At 38.7% G+C, this 24,737-nt stretch overlaps 1 protein-coding gene across 2 annotated transcripts in view; it reads right to left on the bottom strand.

The window, feature by feature from the left end:
• The window catches only part of sema5a (sema domain, seven thrombospondin repeats (type 1 and type 1-like), transmembrane domain (TM) and short cytoplasmic domain, (semaphorin) 5A), a 122,259-nt gene that overhangs the window by 77,802 nt on the left and 19,720 nt on the right, over positions 1 to 24,737 (bottom strand). For both annotated transcript variants that reach the window (XM_026292898.1, XM_026292896.1), the window contains exons 2-3: positions 12,635 to 12,846; positions 2,045 to 2,144 (exon numbers count right to left, since the gene is read on the bottom strand). In XM_026292898.1, the coding sequence (XP_026148683.1) occupies positions 2,045 to 2,144; positions 12,635 to 12,782 (248 nt within the window). In that variant the 5' untranslated portion in view covers positions 12,783 to 12,846. The remainder of the gene's footprint in view (positions 1 to 2,044; positions 2,145 to 12,634; positions 12,847 to 24,737) is intronic.

The following is a 24,737-nucleotide window of genomic DNA, read 5'->3' on the forward strand; positions in this document are numbered from 1 at the left end:
AAGAAGGCAAATTAAAACAAAAGATATTGCCATGATCCGTAAAAACTGCCATTCAGGGTCCTGTGGGATCACCAAATGCACACTCAAATAAAAATGTTTTCAGCCTCGCTCTAAAAAGTGAAAAATCAGAAATGAAACGAATCTCAGATGGCAGGGCATTTCACAGTTTTGGTGCTACAGCTTCAAAAGCACAATCTCCCCAGTGACATAATGTGTCCTGTGAGACTCGAGAATAAGCCGTGCTGAGTTAGGCGAAGGCCTGCCTCCTAGGTTTGACAAATAAGATGGGGATAGTCTAAAGTACAGTAGAAAGCTTTAAAAAAGCTAAGATTTTAAAATCAATCCTGAATTGGACACAAAGCAATAAAGAGAATGTAAGACCAGAGTGATGTGTAATGAGATGTATCGGTTAAAAATATCACCACAGCTTCCTGAACCAACTGAAGATGTCTAACAAAGGATGGATTAATTCCCGCATAGCATCCATTACAATAGTCTAGTCAGCTACTTATGAAGGCATAAATAGCTTTGTGACAGAATGATTTAATCTTTGAAATTTACTTTAGTTGGAAAAAGTTACTATGAAGCACAGGTTTCATGGGTCCATCCATTTTAGGTCAAGAATTACTCCCAGATACAAGGAGTTAATTCTGCTGGGCAGCAGTTAGGTTGGCAGAAGGGCAAAAAATTATATGATCTTTCTTGTTCTCATTTAAAGCTAAAAAGTTTTGATTCTGCCAAGATTTGATATCAGAAATAATAGTGAATATGTTTTCTAGAGCATTATTATATTATTAGCTATTTCATTATCAGTCAATGAAATAGCTAGATACATCTGTATATCATCAGCATACAACTGATGCTGACAATTTATCTATGATATGACCCATTGGAGCAAGGTAAATATAGGTGTATTAAATTATATTGTATTATCACAATTTTGCTGTCAGTTTCAGTGGGAATTTATTCATATTTCTTTCTTTATCCAACCACATATGCACATTTTCTCTGATTAGCCTTTACCATCTTCCTGTTCCTGTGGTGCATTAGTAAATTCCCTGGGCTCACTTTATTTCTGGTTGTTTTGCTGCTCTCCTTCCTGCAGTTATCTCCTTTGCACGTTGTAGCGAACAGGAGATAAGTAGTGGAGTGTTTCTTTCTATTGACAACTAAAGCCATTAAGAGAAGTGCAGCGTATACTTCATCTAGGATCAAGACTCACAGGCAGAATATATACAAACACCACATTAAACAATGCACACATAGATGACACACACATTCTTTAAATTTCTCACCTTTATGCATACACATCTACAAAGAAACACTGTTAAAACAACTAGATGTGACCAGCCTTAATAAATTCAGAGACTGCTCATATACACACATTTGTTTTCATTCCTCAAGGACACTTTACATTGACTTACATACATCTCCTAGAAACTAAACCTAACTACCACTTGCCTAACCATCCATCCATCCATCCATCCATCTTCTATACCCGCTTTTCCTGTTCAGGGTCACGGGGATCCGCTGGAGCCTATCCCAGCTCTCTCTCGGGTGGAAGCCACTTGCCTAACCATAATTTTTAACCTAACATTAACGTAACCTAACTTAAAAAAAAGCTGTCACTCTAAAATGTGTTGATTTACATCTGGTCCCCACAATGTTACCCCAGTGTGAGTGTAGTGTGTAAACAAGTTTTGGTGTGAGTAATATCAGGTACACACACACACACACACGCACACACACGCACACACACACACACACGCACACACACACACCCGCACACACACACACACGCACACACACACTTGGCTGGACTTGACAAAGACAATAGACTTGGAAACAATCTCCAAAGCCATTTTTCTCTGGCTTTTGAAGACATCTATAGAGAAACTGATCATTACTCATGCAATGCAGCAACAAACACTGAGAATGAAAGACAGGACAATAAAGGGACAGACAACAAAAGAAAAAGGAGGGAAGACAGACAAAGAAAAAGCAAAAAAAAAACAACAAAAAAACAAACTCAGATGGGGGATACCTGGCACCGACGATCAGTTCATTCTGGCCAGGGTCAAAGGTCAGTTGTGAATAATCCACTGTGCCCTCTGCCTTGAACCTGAAGATCCACAGCTCCATCTCTGTCAATGACAACACAGGACACAACAACAGTAATCCAATGAGACCAGTGATTTATTACTGCAGATGATAGTAGTGCAGATGAATTACCTACATTCAAAGGGCTGCTGTAACTTTCTACTACACATTCAATGCATAGCTTCCTTGTAGGCCAAGTTTTGTAATACATCATGGTTATTCTTTCTGCACTGTTAGGAATTGTATTAGTTTACTTTAAGTAAAGGTGAATTCACTCCAGCTTTATTTACCAATCAAATCAAAGTGGGGGTTGTTCACTCACTATACAGGCTAAATTTAAACTACATATGGCATGAAAATGATGATTTAAATTTAAAAAGTGTTTTGGCCTATAAATGAGATTTTCAGTCCTAAACTGTACTGGCATGTGCAACTAGATGTTGCCACACATAAGTACAACCTGTCACAACAGGCTGAAGAGGTGAAGCTAATAAAATATAATGAGCCAAATGGGATGTCACTGTATGTATCATAAATAGTAAGCTACTGATGTCATGCATCTTTATCACTGTTTGACATAAGATTATTCTAGATTAGTGCAGTTTCAGTTCTCTATCGAGAACCAAAATAAATGACACCTGAACAGACAGCTCCAGGACAGTGATGGGCACACTGGGACCTACATTGGTGGGATGTTACTAAATACAATTTTGGGATAGTTGTGTTTCAATTTTATGCCACTTTGTATTTCTCATCTACATTTCAGACAGAAAAAAAATACAGTGTATGTTATAAAGTCTCCAGTCTAAATACTTTGCTTTGTGCATGTCTACAACAGAATATAAACTACTTAAATTTGCCTCACATCTATTTCATGTATAGAATTTATATAATAATAAAATACTCACAGGAATATTTTTTTTGCATTAGAAGTACGTATTCACTTTTTTTTTTAACTTATTATCATCTTATATTTGAAATAAAAAGATGCCTCCTTGTCTTGATGTCTCCAGTCTCATACAAATTTCTTAGACAGTTTGGGTGATTTTGGATTAAATGACTTTGAAATGATTTTTTTTCAACCAGGGGAATTGAACAAGCTGAAACCTGGAGCTTCCTATACCCATAACAAAACTTGAAGGGCTTTTGCATTGGGTTCAACTTTTCTAATATATTTTTCCCTCTTTACACACAGACACACAGCAGAGCAGAGGATGTCAAGTCAGTGACCACGTTCTTTAATCATGTTTGCATGAAAATCTGCCAGTAATAGTTGTTGAACAAGCAGAACACAATCAACCAGTATGAGCATATGTTTACACTCTATGTTAGTATTGGAGACACTACAATACTGATGTAGGGGATAAGTGCCTGACACAGGCACCAGAACTGTGAGGACCCACCACGTCCTCCTGTGAGCACTGTCTCCTGAGGGGGTGGAGAAATGTATCTCCTGAAACTCATCTCTAAAGCTTGCGGTGGAAACAAAAACTGGACCTGGGACAAATGGTTCAAGTTCTGATAAGGTACGCTCCTACTGTGGAAAGGCCTGACCTGACTTACAGGACTGTATTTTGAAAAGTGAAAAAAACAACACAAATACATTTTATTTTCTTCTGTATAATACATCAATATTTATATGTTTTGTATGCACATTTCCCATCACTGACAAAGTTTACTATACTTTGCTATCACGCTGCCTTAACAAATGGAAGAGGAGATAGAAGAAAGAGCAAAAAGGCTTGGTTGAGGTAACTCATTTCAAAAGTCATTTTGCAAAAATCAGAGAACTCAGACATCAGTGGTTTTCAGTTTGCTTGTTGTAAAAACCACATAACGTGAGACCGCTATTACTAATCAGAAGTTGAAAGTGTAATCCTTTTGTTTCTATAGACCGATAAAAATTACAGTAAACTGAGTGTTTTCATGGAAATGTATACTTTGGATGACCCGTCCTCTCCAGCATGGAATGGTGAACATACACCTGCACACATGAAGAGAGAGGAAGAGATATCACAGACGCTGACATCTTATCCACAACATGCTTGTTTTCATGGCGCCCTATCCATTAACCCCTGTCCAATCGAATCACGGGGCTTTGCTGGTTGCCGAGCGATGAAAACAGCCTGTCTACTGTCTCGTTACCCAATAGGTCAATCAGCCATTATGGTGGTGTTCTCCATCACTCATCTTAATACACACAGATCCGATTACACACCATTAACAATAAAGGATATTTTCTAGAGACAGCAAGCAATTAGTGTTTTTGAATATGGTGCCAGAACTACAGAAAGGCTGAGTTTTTAGTAATGGTTGCTACAGTGATTTAAAGTCATTCATCCCTACATTTGAGAGCTATTTCCAGACTAAAAATTTCAAAGGGACTTTTTTAATTTACCAGGGAGCTTTCCATCAGTGCCAGAACAGACGGAGAGGACAGCGTGACTATCCTCCTCGAAACACATTATCTGCTTCCTCAGGCACACCTGTCAGACAGCGTTTCAAATGAAAGCACGCTCTCCCTTGACTGCATCAAAAGCAACTACTTCGTATTTCTGTGACAAACGTGGGATTTCTGAGTGATTCAAAACGGAGACAAACAGAGCAAGAAAATGGGAGCTTCCAAAGAACATCTGCCTCCTCCAGCTCACGTAGTGGGACCAAACAGTGGCTCTCCTGACACAACAATGTCATCTGCTATGAGGAAGTGCCATGTATGCAAAGACATTTTCTCTTGTTCTCTTTCATGTCTCCAGTGACCCCAGGTTTCACAGCGCCAATAGATTTTCATTAGCAGCTGAGAAATAAATATCGTGGAGATCACGACCAACTTCACCCTAAAGATTTTATTTTGCTTAATGGCTGCTGCAGTGCTTATTCTGGAGGGATACACAAAGTTTTAGATGTGCCAATCCTTCAGCTCCACTGGGCTTGTTTTTTACGGCATCGAGAGGTTCCCTGGCATACAAATGTAGTTGTGATACCCCCCGGGGGAAGACAGTGCTTGACAAACCCAGGTTCTCCCCATAAATCTCCCTGACTCACCAGGGGAGGCTTGCTAACGGGGTGATGGAGTGTGTGTGCGTCTACATATGTGTGTGTGTGTGTGTGTGTGTGTGAGACAGAAAGAAAACAAGAGAAGATATTTGTTGGAGTGTGCAAAAGTTGTAACTGAACACAACACCAGTCAAAGAATTTATGGTGTTTTGTGACGAGGCCAAGGACTATTCATAAACATTCATAACCAGCATGGATGAGCCCTCCCATGGCTGTGCAGCTAAACATACAGAGCTTCCCAAAGTCAAACTCATGGGGTTTAGCAGAGTTAGTACGGGTTTAATACAGAGATACAAAACTGTGGAGTACTTGGAAAAACTTTTAAAAACTGCAGCATACTGGTTTAGCTTCACCATGGAGGGCAATCACGGTGATTTGATCTCTGATCTATCTTGTGATATTTGTTTGTTTTTGTATGGGTTGTAATAGGTCATTTTAGAGGCATCTGGGGAGGTTTTTATGATTCCACATAGAGCCAACAAATCAACCTTATATTGTTAACCCAGCAAAACACAGCCAGCTAGCAAATATGCTTTAAAAAACAAATGATATCCTCCATTTGACTTTTTAGAGTTCAGTTCTGTTTTTCACATCAACAGTATTCATATCAGCTGTACTCTAAATGCATGTGATAATGTAATCCCATCCCAGCCATCCTTGTACAGCAGCTGCCTGAAAGTTTGTCTGCCAATGAAACAAAGGTGTAATCACACACATGCATGCTATCTCACACATACATGGCCTGGAATGAAAATACAGAGTGAAGCCATGGCTCTGAGCCAGCAGAAAAGCAGCAAACACATATATGCTCTCCCCATCCCCCTATTCTTCTACCCAGTCCCATCTTATCCCCTTAACCTCTGTCACCTTCCTCCTCAAAATAGATCAGACCATCACTCACATACCGTTTGTTATTCCTGGCTCCGACACGGAGCAGTTGACAGAAAGACAAAATGACAGGATATATAAATATTTACACCCAGCATCAGAGGCCATGCCAGTCTTCACTATGCCAGTGCTCTAACTTACTGGTCTACATACGGAACTGCCAGGCTGGCGGCAATGGCAGCATGTGGAACCGATTCTGAAACATGAATGTTTTTTCTGTGAGTGGTGTAAATAGAGTGTGGCAGCAGGCACTCACATAAATGAAGTATCAAATCATTCTGAGTGCAGCCCTGTGGTAATGGGCAGAAGAATGGCAACTATTCTGTCATGTTGATGCGAGGAAACGATTTGGACTGAGGAGTCGAAAAAACAAACACCTGCTTAGGTTGAGAAATTTGTAACAAAAGGCAATGGCAGTTAAGATATTTGGTGGGTGGTTTAGTGCTTGAAGGCTGTCTTTCTATTATTTCAAACAAAATAACAAGCACATTTAATGCTAAAAGTCCTACATGTCATATGACTATGGCTGTACCGTGGCCTCTAGGGAAGTAAGTGAATCATTCAAAACAAACCGCTGTGAAGCCACAAGTAAGTGCCCAATAAAATATTTAAATCCAATGCATATTTAGGAGAGGAGTCATTTAGTTGTAGGACAGCAGAAGAGATATAGCCTACTTTGAACAAGATGACCAAACCTCTTCATGTATACATAGGGAAATGACATGTAAGGCTTTTGCTGCATCAGGAAAATAAAAAGGCATACAAATCCAGTTTGCCCAGTTCATTTCATTGGCAGCTTGTCATCTATTAAAATAAAACATGGCTGGAACATAGCTGACCTTGGACATAATTAGAGCAGAGTAAATGTTTTGCAATTGTAGCTCCAAAACACAATGGAGAGCTTTAAATTTAAAAGAATGAGACCCAAATGACCAATTAAAGATCTCTTATACTAGTTGTAGCCTGTTGCATTTATGAATGCTATGAGGCCATTTGTTTATTTTTCTGTTTTCACTCCCCTCCCTCTAATGATGTGTTAGCCGTTCAGGGATGATAAAAGCTCAACTCAGTCTGTGGCTGTAAAACAAGTCTGCCGGTTCCACTCCTCAGAGACATGGTCCTCAGCGTGGCCTATGAAGGCATTGTTTACACCACAGTTTATAACCTTTAAAAGCCTTCCAGTCTACACCCAGGAACACTTGTTAAATACAGCACGTTATTAATACAGTATACTGTATCTCAGGGGCTTTGAGCTACAGTAACACTACAATCGATGCGACTTTCGCTAAAATATCTCCGTCTCCTGAAGTGGTGATATAATCTTAAAATTCCTCCCTAAGAAACCTCTATAAATGAGCCACATTTACATTGGACATCTGCTGAAGCTATATTCAGACTTGTGAAATATACCTTTTAGGTAAACATTGGAAATGTACCTTCTGAACTGCACAGTGTATTTTGTTTCTGAAACCCTACATTTCTGAAACCACCATACAAAACAGTCTTCAGACTATAGAATCCTTGCACCACAGTAGCAGATCTGTCAGCTGAGTGTTGTGCCAAGTCAGAAAACCTCTGTGGGGTCAGACCCATGTGAGGCACGCCCTTCCACAGTCAGGCCACAATCACACAGAAAGAAAGAAACACTGCCTCCGGAACACTATCTGGCAAACCTTGACCTTGGCTTCTCATGATGGGTCACAACCACTCTTTGAGCTCTGTGTCATTTAACTCCTTTTTTAAAAGAACAGCTGAGGGAGTTGAGCAGCCATGAGCAGATGTAGCTAAATCCAAGTAGCATATCATTATTTTACTTCATCCTACTGCCACTTTTAATTGTGAGCTGCAACTGATAAATCTTTTTTTTTTTTTTTTTTTTTTAAAAGTTGAAGTGATCATCACAAATATATTCAATAGAGAAAAGCTGGGAAGTCTCACATTTGGGAGGCTGGTACCAGTACATTTTTAATTTCCTATTATAATTAATCAGTTACCATTTGCAGCTGATTATTTTGTTTTTCATTTGAATTATTATTCACTTTTCGTTCAAAGGAATAATTTGGTTGTGTGCTGATAGTAAGATGAGAACAAAGATACCAAGCTCACATCTGTGTGCTTAAAAAACTATTTACACCAACATTCAGTTAGTTTTTCATTGCATTCAACTTCATTGAACATTTGATATCTTGTTTCCTAATCTATATACAATTGGTGGTTGCAATGTGTTAATTTGTGAGGCTTACAGTTGCTGGTAGAAAGTGTCAAAAGGGCAAGACTAAATGTTTGCCTTTTGTCCAGTATTTACAGTAAGCTAAAGACTTTAACTATACTACTTTAAACTATAACTCAATATTTAGCAAACAGACTATCTTTTAAGAAAGAATGCAAATAAAAATATTTCCCAACATGTCAAACAACTAACATGAGACCCTAGCTGCAAGACTCAAGCTAAAACTCTAAAAGTATGTCTGTGTGTCCAATGGGATAATGCTTTCCCTGACTAGAGTGGGAGTGGTGCTCTTGTGATCCATAGAGGTATATTTAATGTGTTTGTAGTCCTCCCAGCTCAGCTGAAGAGGAGCTATGGCAGCTTTGCTCTGTACATCCTCAATAACCATGGATTAACCTACACTACATTACATAGAGCACAATGAGTCGCAAAAGAGAATGAAGAGATTTAACAAGAAGTTTTTTCTTCCCCCACATACAATTTGTGCATATGTGTTCTGTAATGACTCATGGCTTTTGTGTTTATTACAAAAAGCAAAGGGTATAATTTGGAATACTTGTCATGGTGTACAAAAAATAGATGTGTTTGAACTGCACAATGCCTATCATCAAACCATAAAAGCAAAGTTATTAAAAACTGAGTGAAAATATAACTCTTCATGAGACCCTGGGAATTAGCAGCTGCTCTGCAAAGGTGCTGATTCTGACACAATGTGAGGAAAAACATAAATAAACAAAGTATAATGAACAACAAAACCTCTAGTCATGCGAAATCCGCAGTACTTTAGAGCTTTATGACCAGGTCAACAAAACTGATGCAGACAGTCGACAAGCTTGTAAGCTTGGGAACCTTGTTTGTTTAACAAAGTTAACTGCCTTAACAAGCCAATGAAAATTACAGTAAATACATGACATAGGTTTTGGCTCAGTGCGATTTTATTTTAGCAAATACTTTTTGAAAGTAGGTGTGTGGTACTAAGTGGACTGCCTCTGGTTTACCATGTTATCTAAAACTTTCAAAATAAAGTGTTGCAAAACAGACTTGAAACACTGAAGACAGAACAGGATGCCATTAGTTCTGAGTTTAACCTTGAAATGAAGCTGCCACTGTGATGCATGGCTCAAAAGTCATTCATAGCAGAGTGACCTCAAGAGTTTGAAAAAGGTGCCTTTGATACACATGAACATCATTTTCATTCCCAGGGGAAATTAATGCATGGTTGTTTACTTTGATGACTGATTAAAAGTCAAATATTATCATACAGACTTTTTTAGGCTCAAGTTCACATCCTGAGGATATCATTATCTCAGATAAGACAGACCTTATTACTCCGGAACCTGCCTGATTTCTTCAGTATAGTCATTTAGTGGTGGTTGCAATAATAAACAGCTTATTTTGTGGGTTTCTTGGTTTTGTCTAAGGGAGAGGCAACACTATCAAATTTTAAAAACCCCATAGTATAAAAATATATCCTCTCATTGAATACATAGAAAGTTTGTGGTAGAAAATAGTTCCCAACAAGATCTCTGAATTATCCAGAGTAAATGATCAGAGCTGGTTCCCTGGACCAAAGACGACACAGACAGAGAAACTTCTGAGTTGTTGATTCTTCTTTCCCTCTATACAGAGGACTGTGTTAGTGGACCATGTCTGATTGCTAACTGAAATGTTGACCCTCTTTATTAATGCTCCCATATTTCAACCAAAGTATTAAGCCACTGGAGCTTAATGGGCTACTGTGGTGCATTAGAGAACACAAACGCATTGACCACAGCTGACCCACTAGCTGGAGTGTGATCCGCCTCACACAGAAAGCACATTTCTGCCTTGTGCTTTCTGTGTGACAAAAAAAAACAAAAAAAAAACAGCAAGAGAGATACAGAGCTGAAGAGGAAGCGTGTTTGTGTCTTTGCTGGGTGGGTATATGAATACGAGTCTTTGTATGCATGTGGGTCTTAGCATACATGCAGTGACCTTGGTCTCTCAGTCAATTTCGTACTAGATAGAATGTTATGTGATTGTCTGACTGGGACTCTGCTGGACCTACTTTTTTTCTACTTTGATGGGATACATAGAATGCCGTTAATTGCTTCTGATACTTTCTTTCAACTATGTTTCATTAAATTTCATTACAGTTTAGTTGCTCAAAAGCAATGTAAAGCCAAGCGTAAGAGTAATAAAATCTGATGCAGAATTTACTTTGCTCTAAAAACTACAGTATGAAAACTACAGTTGTATGACTTTTTGAAAAGGCATACAAAAAGGTTGTTCCTGCTTTGTGTGTCAAGGGAAAGAACGAGGGGGGGGAAAGAAAGGTAGCTTTCTTAACCAGTTAAAATCTTTGCATAAATTATTCTGATAAAAAAAGAGAAACCAGAAAAATCCAGATCTGACCATATGCTGGGGCTCACCTCTTTTTCTTACTGTTAGGTCTGTCAGTCTTTGAGTTTTCACACAGCACATTTACAGTTTACCTTGATAACTACTGAAAAGCACCACTCAAAGTAATTTTCACACAATAAGTCCTTGATTTCAGGCAGAGCTAGACAAAGGCAAGCTTCTCATAAGTAAATGGCAACCACTGATTTATCCAGTAAGTTAATATTAATTCACTTGAAAGCTCCATCTCGGTCTCCCTTAATATCTCCGGCACAGAACAAACCCTTGTAAAAGAAGCCTTAAATATACAAAACATACATGATATTGTACTAAAAGACTGAGGATGGAGATGGAGAGCTATCATGTTTCAGGCAAAGGAAATAAATTGCAGTTACTGAAGCAGCTAGAGTTGAATTACTCAACATATGACTGGCCTATTTGTTTAGTTATGCCTCACATGCTTCGAGAGATAATTCAACTCCAAATGACCTTTTTCGCTTTCTGCAAATTAAAGCAATAACGTTTTGTTTTCATTTTGTACAGAACAACATGCAGTCCCAGCACTCCTGTCTGTAGCCAGACTGCTAAAGAAAATTTCACTAACAATCAGAAAACAGCTGCCAACTAGATAAACTAAAATCAACAGCATACCCCTGTAATTTTGTTTTGTTACTTGGGTTATGATAAAAAGAGAGCCTTTTCCTCACAACAGTAACTGTGTTTATTTCTCTTAGCAACAGTAAAAAGTTCTGATAAAATAGTCCAGAAACTGAAATGACAGGGTTTACAAACCTAACCTCGTGAAGAGTGAACGTAGGAGATGAAACTGTTTCTCAGATGTAGGTTAAAAGTAAAGGAATGTGGAGAGGCGGAATTGGATGAAATGTGAGATGATATAAATAACTACATGCAGCAGAAATGTTCACATAACTATGGAAGAAAGTAAAAATGTAACTGTTATGATTTCTAATAGAGGGAAGAGAGGCCACTGTGAAGACAAGCTGCAGACAGGTGCAGAAGACAGAACCTCTCTGGAGGACAGTCAGGAGGTCGGCGTTAGAAGGGGGGCAGACTGGAAACCGGTGAATAGGAGGCAGGAATCAGAGATTGATTAAGATACAGGAACAGGACCTGATACAGACTCAACAGCAGACTTGGACACGGTCAAGGACTCAGCAGTAGTGGCCAAATCAAGGATAGGCTATACACCTGTAAAGGTTGTGGGCAGCTGAGGCTCTAATGGTGCTGTGCGACAGAGGTTCTCCTATGGCAGAAGCACTGGGAGGCTAATACCCGAGGGCACTGGTAGACTGGTGCTCGGGCTGCTGAGAGACTGATGTTTCAAGGTGCTGGAAGGCTGTGGCCTGGGGGCACTGGGAAACTGTGGCTTAGACGTGCTTGGGTTCTGAAGCTCATGGTGAACTGGAGCAGGTGGATGGCTAGCAGGCCCTTGGCTAGCTAACTTCAGAACACAGACATTCTGGATCCGGGTCTGGCTGAAAGCTAGTGGGCTCTGTGCTAGCAAACCAGATGGCAAGAGGATAGCTAGCAATCTTGATGCTAGCCAACTAGCAGATTGCAGGACAGGTAGCAAGGACACTGACCCCACAAGAAAATAACAAGAGAACAGGAGTGTCAAGTCTGCAAACGCTTCTGCAGCGCAGAAATATGAATTACTTGATCTGAAACACCAGGAACATCGCGATATGTCAAATGTAATCTGTCCAGGACAGTCCAGATGGCCAAAACATGAGAAACACTGAGAATATGGGAAATATTCACAACACTATGTGGCTGGCACAGAACTGATCTCTCCAAGGCATGAGTAAACCAGAAAAATATAAATATTAGGAATCAGTTTAAGGAAGTAAAAGCAAAGTCAGGTGGCCAGCAACAGAGTGAAGGTAGGAGTCCAAGGCTGGATGTCAAAATGACAGCTCTCACTGGTGTGTTTTTCTGTGTGTTTGGTTAAAAACTTACCTGTGTATGGTATAATCGGGTGCTCTGTCTTGTGACAGGGTGATTCAGGCAGCAGCACTGGCCCTCTCCTAGTGGCCACACCTCCAGGCTGAAGGACCAGCATGCACTGCAGCAGCAGCAGTGCATGCTGTATATTAGGGCATCCCATGAGGGCCTGGGCTTGGCTCACTTCACCTCAGGCCTTAGGGGCCAAGAGCACTGGAGAAGCACACCTGGAGAGATGGAAAGTGAAAGAGACACATTTGGGTTTAAACATCTTATTTCACATTTAGGAGCTGAAAAGCTTGATACAGCATGGCACCTCTGTATCCCAACAATCACCAAGGGTGCAAGGGGATGAGAAGCAGCAAAAATAAATCCTTATGTAAAGGAAATGAGGGAGAGAGGTGTAAAGTAAAAAGAGTGTGACAGATTAAGGGAAAATGTAGTGAGTTTTGCTGAGTAACTGTAGCAGGTGTGCTCCTTGCAGGCACCATGAGACCTCACACCTCTCACCTCTAACACCTACTGTGTGAATCACACCAAATGTGTGTGTATGTGTCCCATGATATCTGAGTTTGAATTGCAGAGAAGTTTTGTGTATCTAATAATGAAGAGCAGCCACTGATGCTTGTGTGCTGCTGTTTCATTATTAAAAGTCTATATGTGCCTGATATACTGTATGCATGGAGCTGTATAGCAGTCCTTATGGGTCAATTAACTCCTATAGATGCTGTAAATCTGATTTGCTTTTATTCACATCCTAAACCTGAAATTGCAGGATGTGATTATTATATAATGTGTATTGCAGATTCATACTTTTGGGAAAAGTCATTTGCTGGGAGAAAAACAAAGCGGTGAGCACAGCTCAATTGTTCATGATTTCGTTCTTTGTCGGGGTGAATTGATGAGCAGTGGAGACCATCTACATCATTACTTTTTAATCATTTATGTGATGCTGTTACCAGGAATGATTCATGCTGTGTGTAGCAGCTGAATAAGCCTCCCTTACCACAATATAAGCAGCATGTGTGGTACAGTGAGTACAGAAGAGCTACACTAATGGCTAGTGTTTTAGGTGAAGAATGAATTCGGAGCATGTGGTGCATTTTTATGATTTTATTGCATGTGAAATAGGCTTTTCATCTGTCGTCCACTCAATGGAGAAAAAAAAAGTATTTTTTAGAGCGAGAGCATCACAATCCTCCCTCTGTGACAGAGTTAGTTTAGTATGAATGGTTGGTTGCAAATGAGCAAAAACCATTAATGTTGAAAGACAGCAAAATATGAAAAAAGTCTGCAAGGTGTGAAAAACAAAAAAAGAGACAAACTGAGCAAAGACAAAAAGAAGTCATGAACATTTGCTTTCCTCAGACAAACCTTGTCTTTATTTCTTTCTGAAGTATAAATCTTCCTGAGTGTTGGTAAGCTTGGAGTGTCTCAGAGGGAGAACACAAAACGCTACACCTCCTGCTTTCAAATGAAAACCCTAATGCTGTCACTGTGGTAGGGTAGTTTAATTTTCTCCTTCCTTTTAAACTTAGTCTGCTTTTAGTGTGCATGAATAGTCTTCATGACCTTGGGCCCTTTGTGGTATTCATTCAACCTCCAGTGTATAAGTGCACAGGCAGTGGAGTTGTGTTGCCTGACAGTAAAAGTAATGTAAAACACCTGTCAGCCATACCAGGGAAAGCAAGTGACAGCCAGTGCCAGTTCCCTCTTGCTGTTCTTTTTCAGTTTTGTCTTGATGGCTGACACGTCAGCTTCTGTAGTCTTCCACAGTTTCGCTTTAGTCACCCTGTCGTACTACGTGGGACTTTTCTTTGTAGGCTAGTTTCCTTGACAGTCTTTAACTATTTTTTCCCACGCGCACACACACACAGTCCTACACATTCCTAATTACACCAAGACACACATTTGCAGAGTTGGCTAACAAAAGCATGAGCCAAAGTCAGAGAGTTGAGCACTCTGTGTTGGTTCAGTTCATACACTACATACAACTTACATGTAAATGTATACCTGCATATAAATGCGCATATTTTTAAAAAGAGGTTCTGCCGTCCTGTGTATGCTAATTCACAGAAAGTTCAGGAGACTTTAAAACCCTTTCAGTTGAAGTTGGTTTCAATATTAAAGCTTCCCTCTAGTTTTCTAGTGAACAAAGAAATCTTATAGTTACACCAAAACATACAGTGTGTATTGCTGGAGTCTAACAAAGACAATGAATGAATTTCTTTCTTTATAAAACACTTCCAAAGCCATTTTCAAAAAATATTTTAAATTGTGCAATGTTTACGTCAGTGTTTGGTAGCGTATTGACTTCTTTTGTTCATGTTATTGGTGCACTCATACCATTCTTTGTGCGTTACCATCTCCAACCATGTGTTAGTGGAACAAAGTGAAAACAAGTGTGTGTACATGCTTCTTTGTGGTGTCAGGAGACATTTAATTTACCATAAGATTTTTCAAAAACAAATTACATCACTGATGATGAAGAGGAATTGATGAAAAGGATGGAAGACTCAAAATTGTGCCCAGTGAGACACTTACTTTAATTTCCTTTGGAAACAAGATGGAAAACGAAACAATGAGCAAAACAATCAAACTGCAAGTGAACACTTATTGTGTTGGCCTCACTTCCTACACCTGTTTGGTATTTGCACGAACATTTACCTAATAAAAACCTGTCGTTACAAAGTGAAACGATAAAGACTTCTTAAATCTAAGAACTGCTACATATGTATTTATCAGCTGTGCAAAATGCATATGTCACTTTAAAGATCCAAAGATAACCTGATTAATGTCCACATATGTATTTGCATCATGCTTTTTAAGTGGCACAGTACAGTCGGCCATGACTTGATTTAAAACTGAACCATCTAAATTGTTGTTTTATTCCCCTGCAGTAATCTCTGGTGGATCCTATTTTCTCTTTGACTCAGCCCATAGCCACCGACCGGTCCTTTGGGAGAAAACTGGAAGAGCTTTCTGGGCTGTTCAGTGGTTTAACTCTAAATCATTTCCAGGGCATTAGAACAAGACTCCACAAAATCCACCTCCTCCTCCGCCTCTTGCTACTCATCCAGCTCCCACTCCTATCTCTTTCTCCGTCTCGCTCTCACACCTCGAGAAATATGAACACTCAAGAAGACTCATACAGCACCAGTGCATTTACAGCCCAGACACACTGATATCACCTTGGGACCAGGTAATGGCAAACACAGACAGACACAGCAAAAAGAAAACGAAACAAGGGTGAATAAATATTATTGTACAGGACAGTATTCCAGGAGGATAGTGAATCACACAGATTATCATCGGCATACCTTGCTTAATTACTAGTTTTTGGGGGTTTTTTTGGTTTGTTTTCTGTCTAGCTGGGTTTATTCAGCGTATTATTTGAAGACGTTTCTGCTCCTCTTATACAGTATATGGTTAATCAATTCATTGGTGATGTTAGTAAATAAATGTATGTTACTAAAGAATACAAATAACATTATAATCATCATTTCAGTTAAAATATAAAGTGCAGTCTCTACTCATAACAAAAATCGTTAGAATTGTTGAATCCAGTGGAAAATTAAAGACAGCACAGTCCTCTTATTTAGCATTTATATGCAGTATACAAATTTAATAGCACACTACAATACAGATGATTTTAACTATGCATTTGTCCAGAAGTAGAATTCATCCTGTGGGCGCCCCAGTGGATGCTGGTTTATAAACACAATAAATGACAATATTGCTAAACACATTTGTAATTTTAGATTTAATGCATATTAAAGGCAGAATGCTCCTGTTTCCTGGCAGTCATGAGAACTCTAATTTAAGCACTAATTTATACTATCCAGGTAAGTTTTACACTGCTACAGCAGTTAGTGAATATGTAGCAGAATCCACAGCCACCACGTATTGTGGTAAAATGTGTTCTGCATTATCATAAATTATCATATATGTCTTCACTCTACTATGTTAATATGATTGGAAGGTGCAAGTGAGAAATCTGTGAATGTAGATTTTTAGTTGGAATTGGCAGGTGAATGAGATGTGACAGCTCCTATTCAGTTGACTTTATGAGATATCTGAGTTTATAGCAGCTGAAATGTATTTTGTTTCTAATGACAAATCTGATCTTCTGAAATCTTGCATGGTTTCTTTATTTTTGATGATTTGATGTCTACAAAAAACCTACATGTAAAGATGTGTGTGTCAAAAGTAGAAGAATAATTATGCAAATACATAAATTGACTTGTGGCAAAATGTACCCAGTCGAATAATGAAATGGCTGTATCATATTTTTGAAAGTTATGAATAAATAATACTGACACATTGAGCTGTATATACAGTGTCACACATGTGCTCAAGTAAGTGGGCACGCACACACACACACACACACACACAAACACAGACAGGCACTCCTCTTCATTTTCGCATTTTGGGGGTTTAGGTGTCACCTAACTAATCAATTGAAGTCTTCCTGCAGTAACGAGTGGAGTGAGGATCATATTAACACCTCTATTGATTTTGTCTGAGGGGGACTCCATGATGGCAGAATTACACTATTCATAATGAATAGGCTACTGAATAAACGCCGGCTTTGTATTTGTCAGACTGACACATCCAAACACACACACACACACACACACATTTGCTCACATACAAACGCGTTTGTCAAATGTCAGTGGTGCAGTGATGATGCATCTGTCCAAACACAGTCAGGAGAGTGTGAGATCATGGTTGCACCACAGTGCTGATAAATGCCTTTCTCTCTGGCTCTCTCACTGCTCTTTCTCAAGCCAGACAAGGCACACACCAGTAAAATCAACCCAGACTTTGCTTTAAACTAGAGCACACAAAGGCACTTTATATAGCTGTATGTTTGTGAGGCAGAACGCTTGGATGTGATTGACTTGGTGTTTGTGTGTTTATCTCTCTATCAGTTATTGCCAGTTTTTGTTTGTTGTTCTGTGTCTCTGTCTGCCGATTGGTATCTGTGATCTTGGCGTCTTGCATTTAGACTAAAGTACACTGAAAAGACTAAGATGTTTACTTTTTAGTTGGCTGTTGAGCTGTTTAATATGGACAGCTGATCGTAATTTTCCAAATGTCAGACTGATTAGTTTGTGATTAAACTAAAGTTATTGATTGATAAATGTACAAAACAAAAAATGACTCAAATGATATATTTAAAGTGTGCACAACTTACTGGCTAACTGACTGAGAAAATGTACGACTGATTTACTGACTGAGTGGTCAGCAAATTAAATGACCAGGCAAGTGTCAGTGGACTGAATGACAAATGAAGAAGTCAACAAATAGAGAGAGCAATAAGGCACGTAACTGAGTGAATGACTGCTGCATAAAAGACAAGATGACTGACAGAACGACATATTTTTCAAACTTATCTCTTCATCCCACCTTTGCCTCACTCGTTCTACCTTTCAGTGACCGTTTCCCTCACTGTTTCTGCTTTCAGTACACCTTGGTGTGCTGGGTGTCTCATGGACTCAGTGGAGGATAGCAGAGAGAATGATGTGCTGATATCACCATCCAAGGTTTATCGTCACACACCAGGGTCTTTTCCACTTGGTGACCCCCAGATCAGAGGGCAGATTAATTCCATGCAAAGAAATCTTCATGAATGGGAATGAAAAGCAAACTTAAATCAGAGAGTTTGTTTCAAAACCCAGTGTGGCTTTCAAAGCACAAATCAAATGTGCAAGGTTTGTTTTTTTTTCTTTCATATTCCCACTCAGACGCGCACACACGTCATCAGCTACAACATATTGGTAAAACATATTATATAAATGGCCTCACATTACTCATGTTCAGTGTGATCATTATTTAAATGTAAATTATTTGATTTATGTATCAGTAATCTATATGAAATGACCCTTTAAAAAAAGCCCACCTCCATAAAGTCTCAGAAGAGAATAATGCAACACAGGAGGAAATATTTACTGTGAAATTTGAATTCTCTGTAATTTAGTTGAGTAGTCAAAGCCTCTGGTAGTATTTTTGTTAAAAAAAAAAAAAAAAAAAAAAAAAAAAAAAAATTAGCAGACTGCTTGATCATTGAGTACCTGTGTTTTTTCAAACAGGGTGCCGTTTTAAGAACAACAATTAGCTTTGAACAGCAAGAAACGGTGCAATTAGAAATTATACAGTTAATTTTCGATCACCTGAAATGCGTTCTTGATAAACTAGATATTTATTATGATAATCTATGCAACCTTTTGCATATGTAAAGAGACAAATGTGGTGCAGTAAAAGTAGTTACAGTACTGTGAACAACTTCTGCAGAGCAAAGCAACCTTAATAATAAATTAAATGAGTTATAGCTAAAATTACCCTCAGCAAGTCTAAAGTGTAAGGCCAGAGTAAGAGAAAAAAATCTGAGAGATGAGTTTTTCTCCTTTCAATTTAATTTTGATAAAAGGCTGGGGGTTTTTAAGAAGCAAGCTCTCAATTTATGACAATTCCAAACTAATGACCTACAGAGGTTTTGGTGTGAAGTACTAGATCCAAAAAAAGTGAATTTTGATTCCTGCAATTCATAATAGATGAGTTTCATTTACGTCTGGATGGATATTTTAAAAAGTGTGAGACAGATTATAGTTATTTGTACGATTGTAATAATCCTCATCTATTTAATGAACAGTTTGTTTTATATTGAAATCTGTAACTTACAATGTGAGCATAGAAGTAGGACGAATAATTCAGAATATGATCCTAAAAATAAGATGAATTAAGAAATTACATTTGAAGAGGTGCAGAGGCAAGTAGAGAGAGTAAGACTAAATAAAGCTGTGGATATAGAGGAACTCACTAATTAGTCTGTGAATTACCTAAAATGTTGAATATTTTACACTGCTAATATCAAATTTGCTTTCTGAATGATATTATACCATCTGCATGGTACAAATCTATAATTAATTAAACCCATATCTAAGTCATTAAAAACTGATCATGTAGTCCCATTAAACCACAGAGGTATTGGCTTCATAAGTATAGTTTATAAATTATATTCTATCTACACTAATAGACTGGGTACATTTTCAGAGTCTTATGGGATGTTGATGGATGAGCAGAATTGTTTCAAGAAAAATAAGGCTTGTGTTTATTATATTTACACTACACCCTCTCCTCTGTGGTACAAGCTAGACTACAGGAAGATAAAAACAAACATATATATATATATATATATATATATATATATATATAAATAAATCATTTTTATGATTTGTTATTATGAAGTGCTTTACAACTTCAGGCAAAGCCTTTGGAGACCACCTTTGGGAGATGAGGTTCACATCAGGTGAAGCTTTTTGTTAATAGAAATCCATTGTTTTTAATCAGTCAAACACATCAGCGATACTGTTTCAGAAACTGGTCTCTACATTTGTTAACTTGTGATTCCAGCTTTTGTTGCAGTCATTAACCCAGGAATTCAGATAATTATTCGAAACTACCTGAATGTTTGAATGATGCATTCAACATGAAAAAAAGCCATTACAATAATTTGAAGTTGTGTTTGTTCATTATCGTTATATAGATGAAAATATCTTAAGACACATTTTTAAATAAATTCAGGTGATAACAAAGGTTCTGTCATTTCTTTCTAGCTTTTGTTGTTTTCCTTTTAAGTGACTCTTTAGACACACAAGATTTTGTAGCCGAGTTAACAGGTTATTTCGGTGTCTGCTGGCAATACGTATTTGTTGCTATATCCTTCCTGCACAAAACACAACTGAGTCTGAGTTTCACTCTGTTACAGAAACAGCTCTAAATTGAAATAAACATTTAATCGAACAAATAGTGAATCAATTTTCCCTTGTTGGAACAGTGCTCTGAGATTCCAATCTGTCAATGGGTTTGGAAAGAGTTGGAAAACAGAACTGTGTGATTTGCTGTGTATTTTCTGCTCTCAGCATATTGAAAGACGGGGCACAGCTGATGAAACACTGGCACTGGAGATGAGGAAGAGAAGAGAGTTTCTCTGGTTGGGGACTGAAACATCTCAGGTGTTCAACTTAGTTAAAAGTTTGCCTCTAAAAAACTTCTGCTAAGACTTATATAGCAGGGTCAATTTTAAAAAATGTCACACTTCTCCTGAGTAATGATTGTACACATCTATAGCTGAAAAAAGCAGTGTACTGTAACAAGGTAGAAGGCTTTTTTTTTTTTTTTAAACCACCCCTAATGACTCTCCTGACCACAACCAAAGCATTGGTTCACTTAAATCTGGGATGTATGTTGCATTTGCACACACTCATCAAGCCACAGAAACACACACACTGACTCTCTCTACTGTCTTGCTCAAAAACGCACCCAGCAATTTCAGTCCCACCCTAAATCTCTAGAGGTTCTCAGATTCTGCAGTTATTTTTGCTCAGTTCGCTTATCCACTCATGCTGATGCATTACCACATGCCGAATGCGGTCTGTGTGTGTCTACACAACACAATTGAAAATGAGGGAAGGATTTAACAACCTGCAATATGTGGCAGAAAAAGTGACGTTGTGCTGGAAAAAAGAGAAACATCCGTGTGAAGAGCTCTCACACACCACTAGACAGCAATTACCAGCATGACCCAGCCCAGTCTTCCTGCTTTGATGATTGCTAGAAATAAAGTTCAACATCACCTGTGATTTAAAAACATTACAGAAAGCCTGTCAGGGTAAGCCTAAATCAGTTTACTTCCAAATTTAGGTTTAGGGACAAGGCTGGTCATTTTCTATACTGACAGTATTTTAAACATTCCTCATAAAACAACTCACAGTTAATTGGTTAGTTTCCAACCTGGATCTCTAGTGTTGTTCAAAAATGATTAAAAACACACCACAGACACACACCCCTGCATAAAGAGACATATTTCTTCTTTACAAAGTCCCAGACCCAAATACTTTTTAAAATGTTGCCTAAAAGGTCACATCTCTCACACCGAGATCTTGCACATGCACAGTTGACTCAAATGCTATAAAAAGTTAAGGCTGTTAGGCAATGTTGGAGCAACATTTTTTAAAAATACTCCGTTTTTTTTTTCTTTTCATGAACAAACATCTCTCCCAGTGTTAGCAAAGCACATCACTGATATGTTTTTAATCATCTTTGAACAGAGATATGGGAAACAGAAAAACAAGCTAATCCAGGTTGGAGGCTGACAGACATAAACAGTGCATAGAGGCAGTTCAATGTTGGTTTTACTGTCTATATGAGAAGTGTTGAAAGTACTCTTAATATAGAAAATGATCAGACACATCTATAATCCCTTTTTATGTTTTGTTTTTTGTACAGAGTAAATAAACAAGATACAACATGGCAATTCTTAACTGCTGGTAGACAAATTATTTTTTAGGTTTGTGTTTCCCCATTTCCAGTCCATATGCGAAGCTAAGTCAGCCGGGTGTACTCACAAGCTTTATATTTAGAATAGACTAGATAACATCTGATCCCCTGGTAGGGAAATACAGGTGTAATAGCAGTAAGGAAAAACATTCTAGTAGTGGAGTGTGATGGCAGCAGGGACAAAGGACCTGCAGTAGCTCCTTCACACACTGTGGGTGTAGCAGCCTGTTGCTGAAGGTGCTGCTCTGAGCACTCAGGGTGTGCTGTAGGGGGTGGGAGGTCTTGTTCATGATGGCTAACAGTTTGATCCTCATTCTCTAACACCCAACCCCCTCCACTGAGTCCCGAGAGCAGCCCAGAGCGGAGCTGACCTTTTTTATCGATGGCATACAGACATGGGAGCGGTATCAGTATTCTTAGCAAATCCTTAGCAAGTAAAAAAAAAATAATTATATTGTCAAACTTTTTCTTCAAAGTATTCTTAAAGAAGAGAAGCTTGCGTGAGTTCAAAATATAAACAAATATGCAGTGCAGAGAGGGGAATGTTGTATCAGCATATATTGACAGCGCACACTCAGCCCTGTAAGATAATTAACATTCCTCAATAAACCCTATCTGTACCTCCACTGCCAGGCTGATGCTCGAGAGATGTCTGTATAACAGTGTCAAACACTGAAAAAATCCTATGGCCTTCTCTGGCACTGATCAGCTGTTGAGACAGCAGCTTTGACACATAGCCCAGACCCTCAGGCTGCTGTCTGAGCTGCCTCAGTGTCAAGAAAGCGCTGTTCACAGGGAGCTAGTTGTCACAACAACCTTGCAACATTAGAGTGGTGTAAATCTCAAGAGATGAAAACCAGAGTTTGTCACCAATGTACCATCTCACTGAAAGATGATTTTTTTTTTCATAGCTTCAGCAAGGCGCCACACCTGTCTGACAGGAAACTAAGCATTACCTTGTTTCCAGCAACTTTACAGAAAGGTTATATGTTTCGGTTGTGTCTTTATTGCCAAAGTCAATGATGACTTTTGCCACTTTTCTATTACAAAGTTTAAGCACTGCTCGGCTCTACTCTACTCGGCTTCATTCAGTTTTGGTCATTTTCCATCCCTCATGACTCCTCTCAGTGGCCCATAGTCTGCTGACGTCATATTTTAGTATCGGTTCAGCTCGCTTGGAACATATGCCAAGAAAGTACTATAAAAGTATCTGGTACCAGGTACTGTCCTCTAATGGAAAACCCAAAAAACAGAGTAGAGTAGAGTTAAGTAGAGCTAGTTAAGTAGAGCTAGTTGAGTAGAGCTAGTGGAAAAGTCCCATTTGATTTAAAGGCTAACATGGAAAATTAACATAGACCTAAACTAAAACTAACCCTAAACTGATTTGCAAGGACGAACTTCAAAATGATAAATATCCTTGTGGATGTTTGAAGAATTTTCTTTAATTTTTTCAACATTTAACTTCTTGGGTAAGGTCCTGGCATCAAAGACTTCTTCTCTTTCAAAGCCTTTGTTCTCCATACAGTGTCTAAGTAGGCCCACCTGAGAGGCATCATCTGACACCGTATAAAGGCACGGTGCAAGATGAGCCGACACAATGACATAATTCTCCACATGTGCAGGAAATACAAATATTAAACTCAGGCACATGCACACTCACACTGCAGTGATACAGGGCATAAAGCCAGCCTCTGAGAAATTATGATATTTTAGGACGGGCACAAAATTATTCTATCACTTTCTATATCTGTTCAGAGATGCAAGTCTAAAGCCGATGTACCATTCACACAAATGCACCTAGCTTCTTCTGCTCATCAGAGGTGAAGAAGCAAAGTGAGGGCACTCTGCTGTCCTATCAAGGGTAACTCTTAACTACAGCACCAGATCATTGATCTACACTTTCAAAAGGGCACAGATTCGCCTCACAGAAGAATGAAATGATACTTTGATGCTAACCAGACATTAAATTAAAAGAAAATTACCGAGGGAAAGTTAAGAATGTGAAATCAGTCAGTGGAGACTTTTTCGTTCTGCACAGAATACTGCAGTTCTGAATCATCCAATTACTTAAATCACAATCAATCATATCAGCTTTAGTGATGACAGAATATGGCTGGAGGAATGATGGATGAAATCTTTACCAGATAGATTCCACTGCAGGCAAGACACTATGGTTTTACTTGCTGTATATGTTCAGAGCTTTTAACTCTATGCAGTTGAATCTTGAACAGCAGAGGTGGAAAGTTTAAAAGTACAGTTCTGATCTGATCTTTATTTTATTTTATTTAACACACCCACTAAACATAATTGTGTAATGGCAACACTAGGCTTCTGAAGGTCAACTGGAAACTGGTGTTAGCAACCTTAGAGTCCAATCACTGAAACAAGAGTGAAGGTGTGATTTAAAACTGCCTTGACTTATAAAAAGACTCAAACAGTGTCAGTGTGCTATTCACAAATAGCTTCAGCTGATGTGAGTCATGCCTCACTTTAGAGATCTCAGAAGACCGACAGTCAAGAGTTGTTGGTTTGCATGTAGCTGTAAAGGGCTGCAGAGTCATCTCAAAGACTTGACATATTTATCAGACCACACTTAGACATGTTGTCTGTAAATGGAGACTACTCTCCATAGAAGTGAATGCCCAGCCAAGACTCCTCCAAAGGTACAGCTCAGAATGATCAGTGAGGGAAAAATAAGCTCTAAGGTAACAGCTAAAGACCTGAAGGATTCATTGGAGCTGGTGATCTTCTCTCTTCATGAGTCAGCCATACGCTA

This window comes from Mastacembelus armatus, chromosome 20 (assembly GCF_900324485.2).
Source record: "Mastacembelus armatus chromosome 20, fMasArm1.2, whole genome shotgun sequence".
Taxonomy (NCBI): domain Eukaryota; kingdom Metazoa; phylum Chordata; class Actinopteri; order Synbranchiformes; family Mastacembelidae; genus Mastacembelus; species Mastacembelus armatus.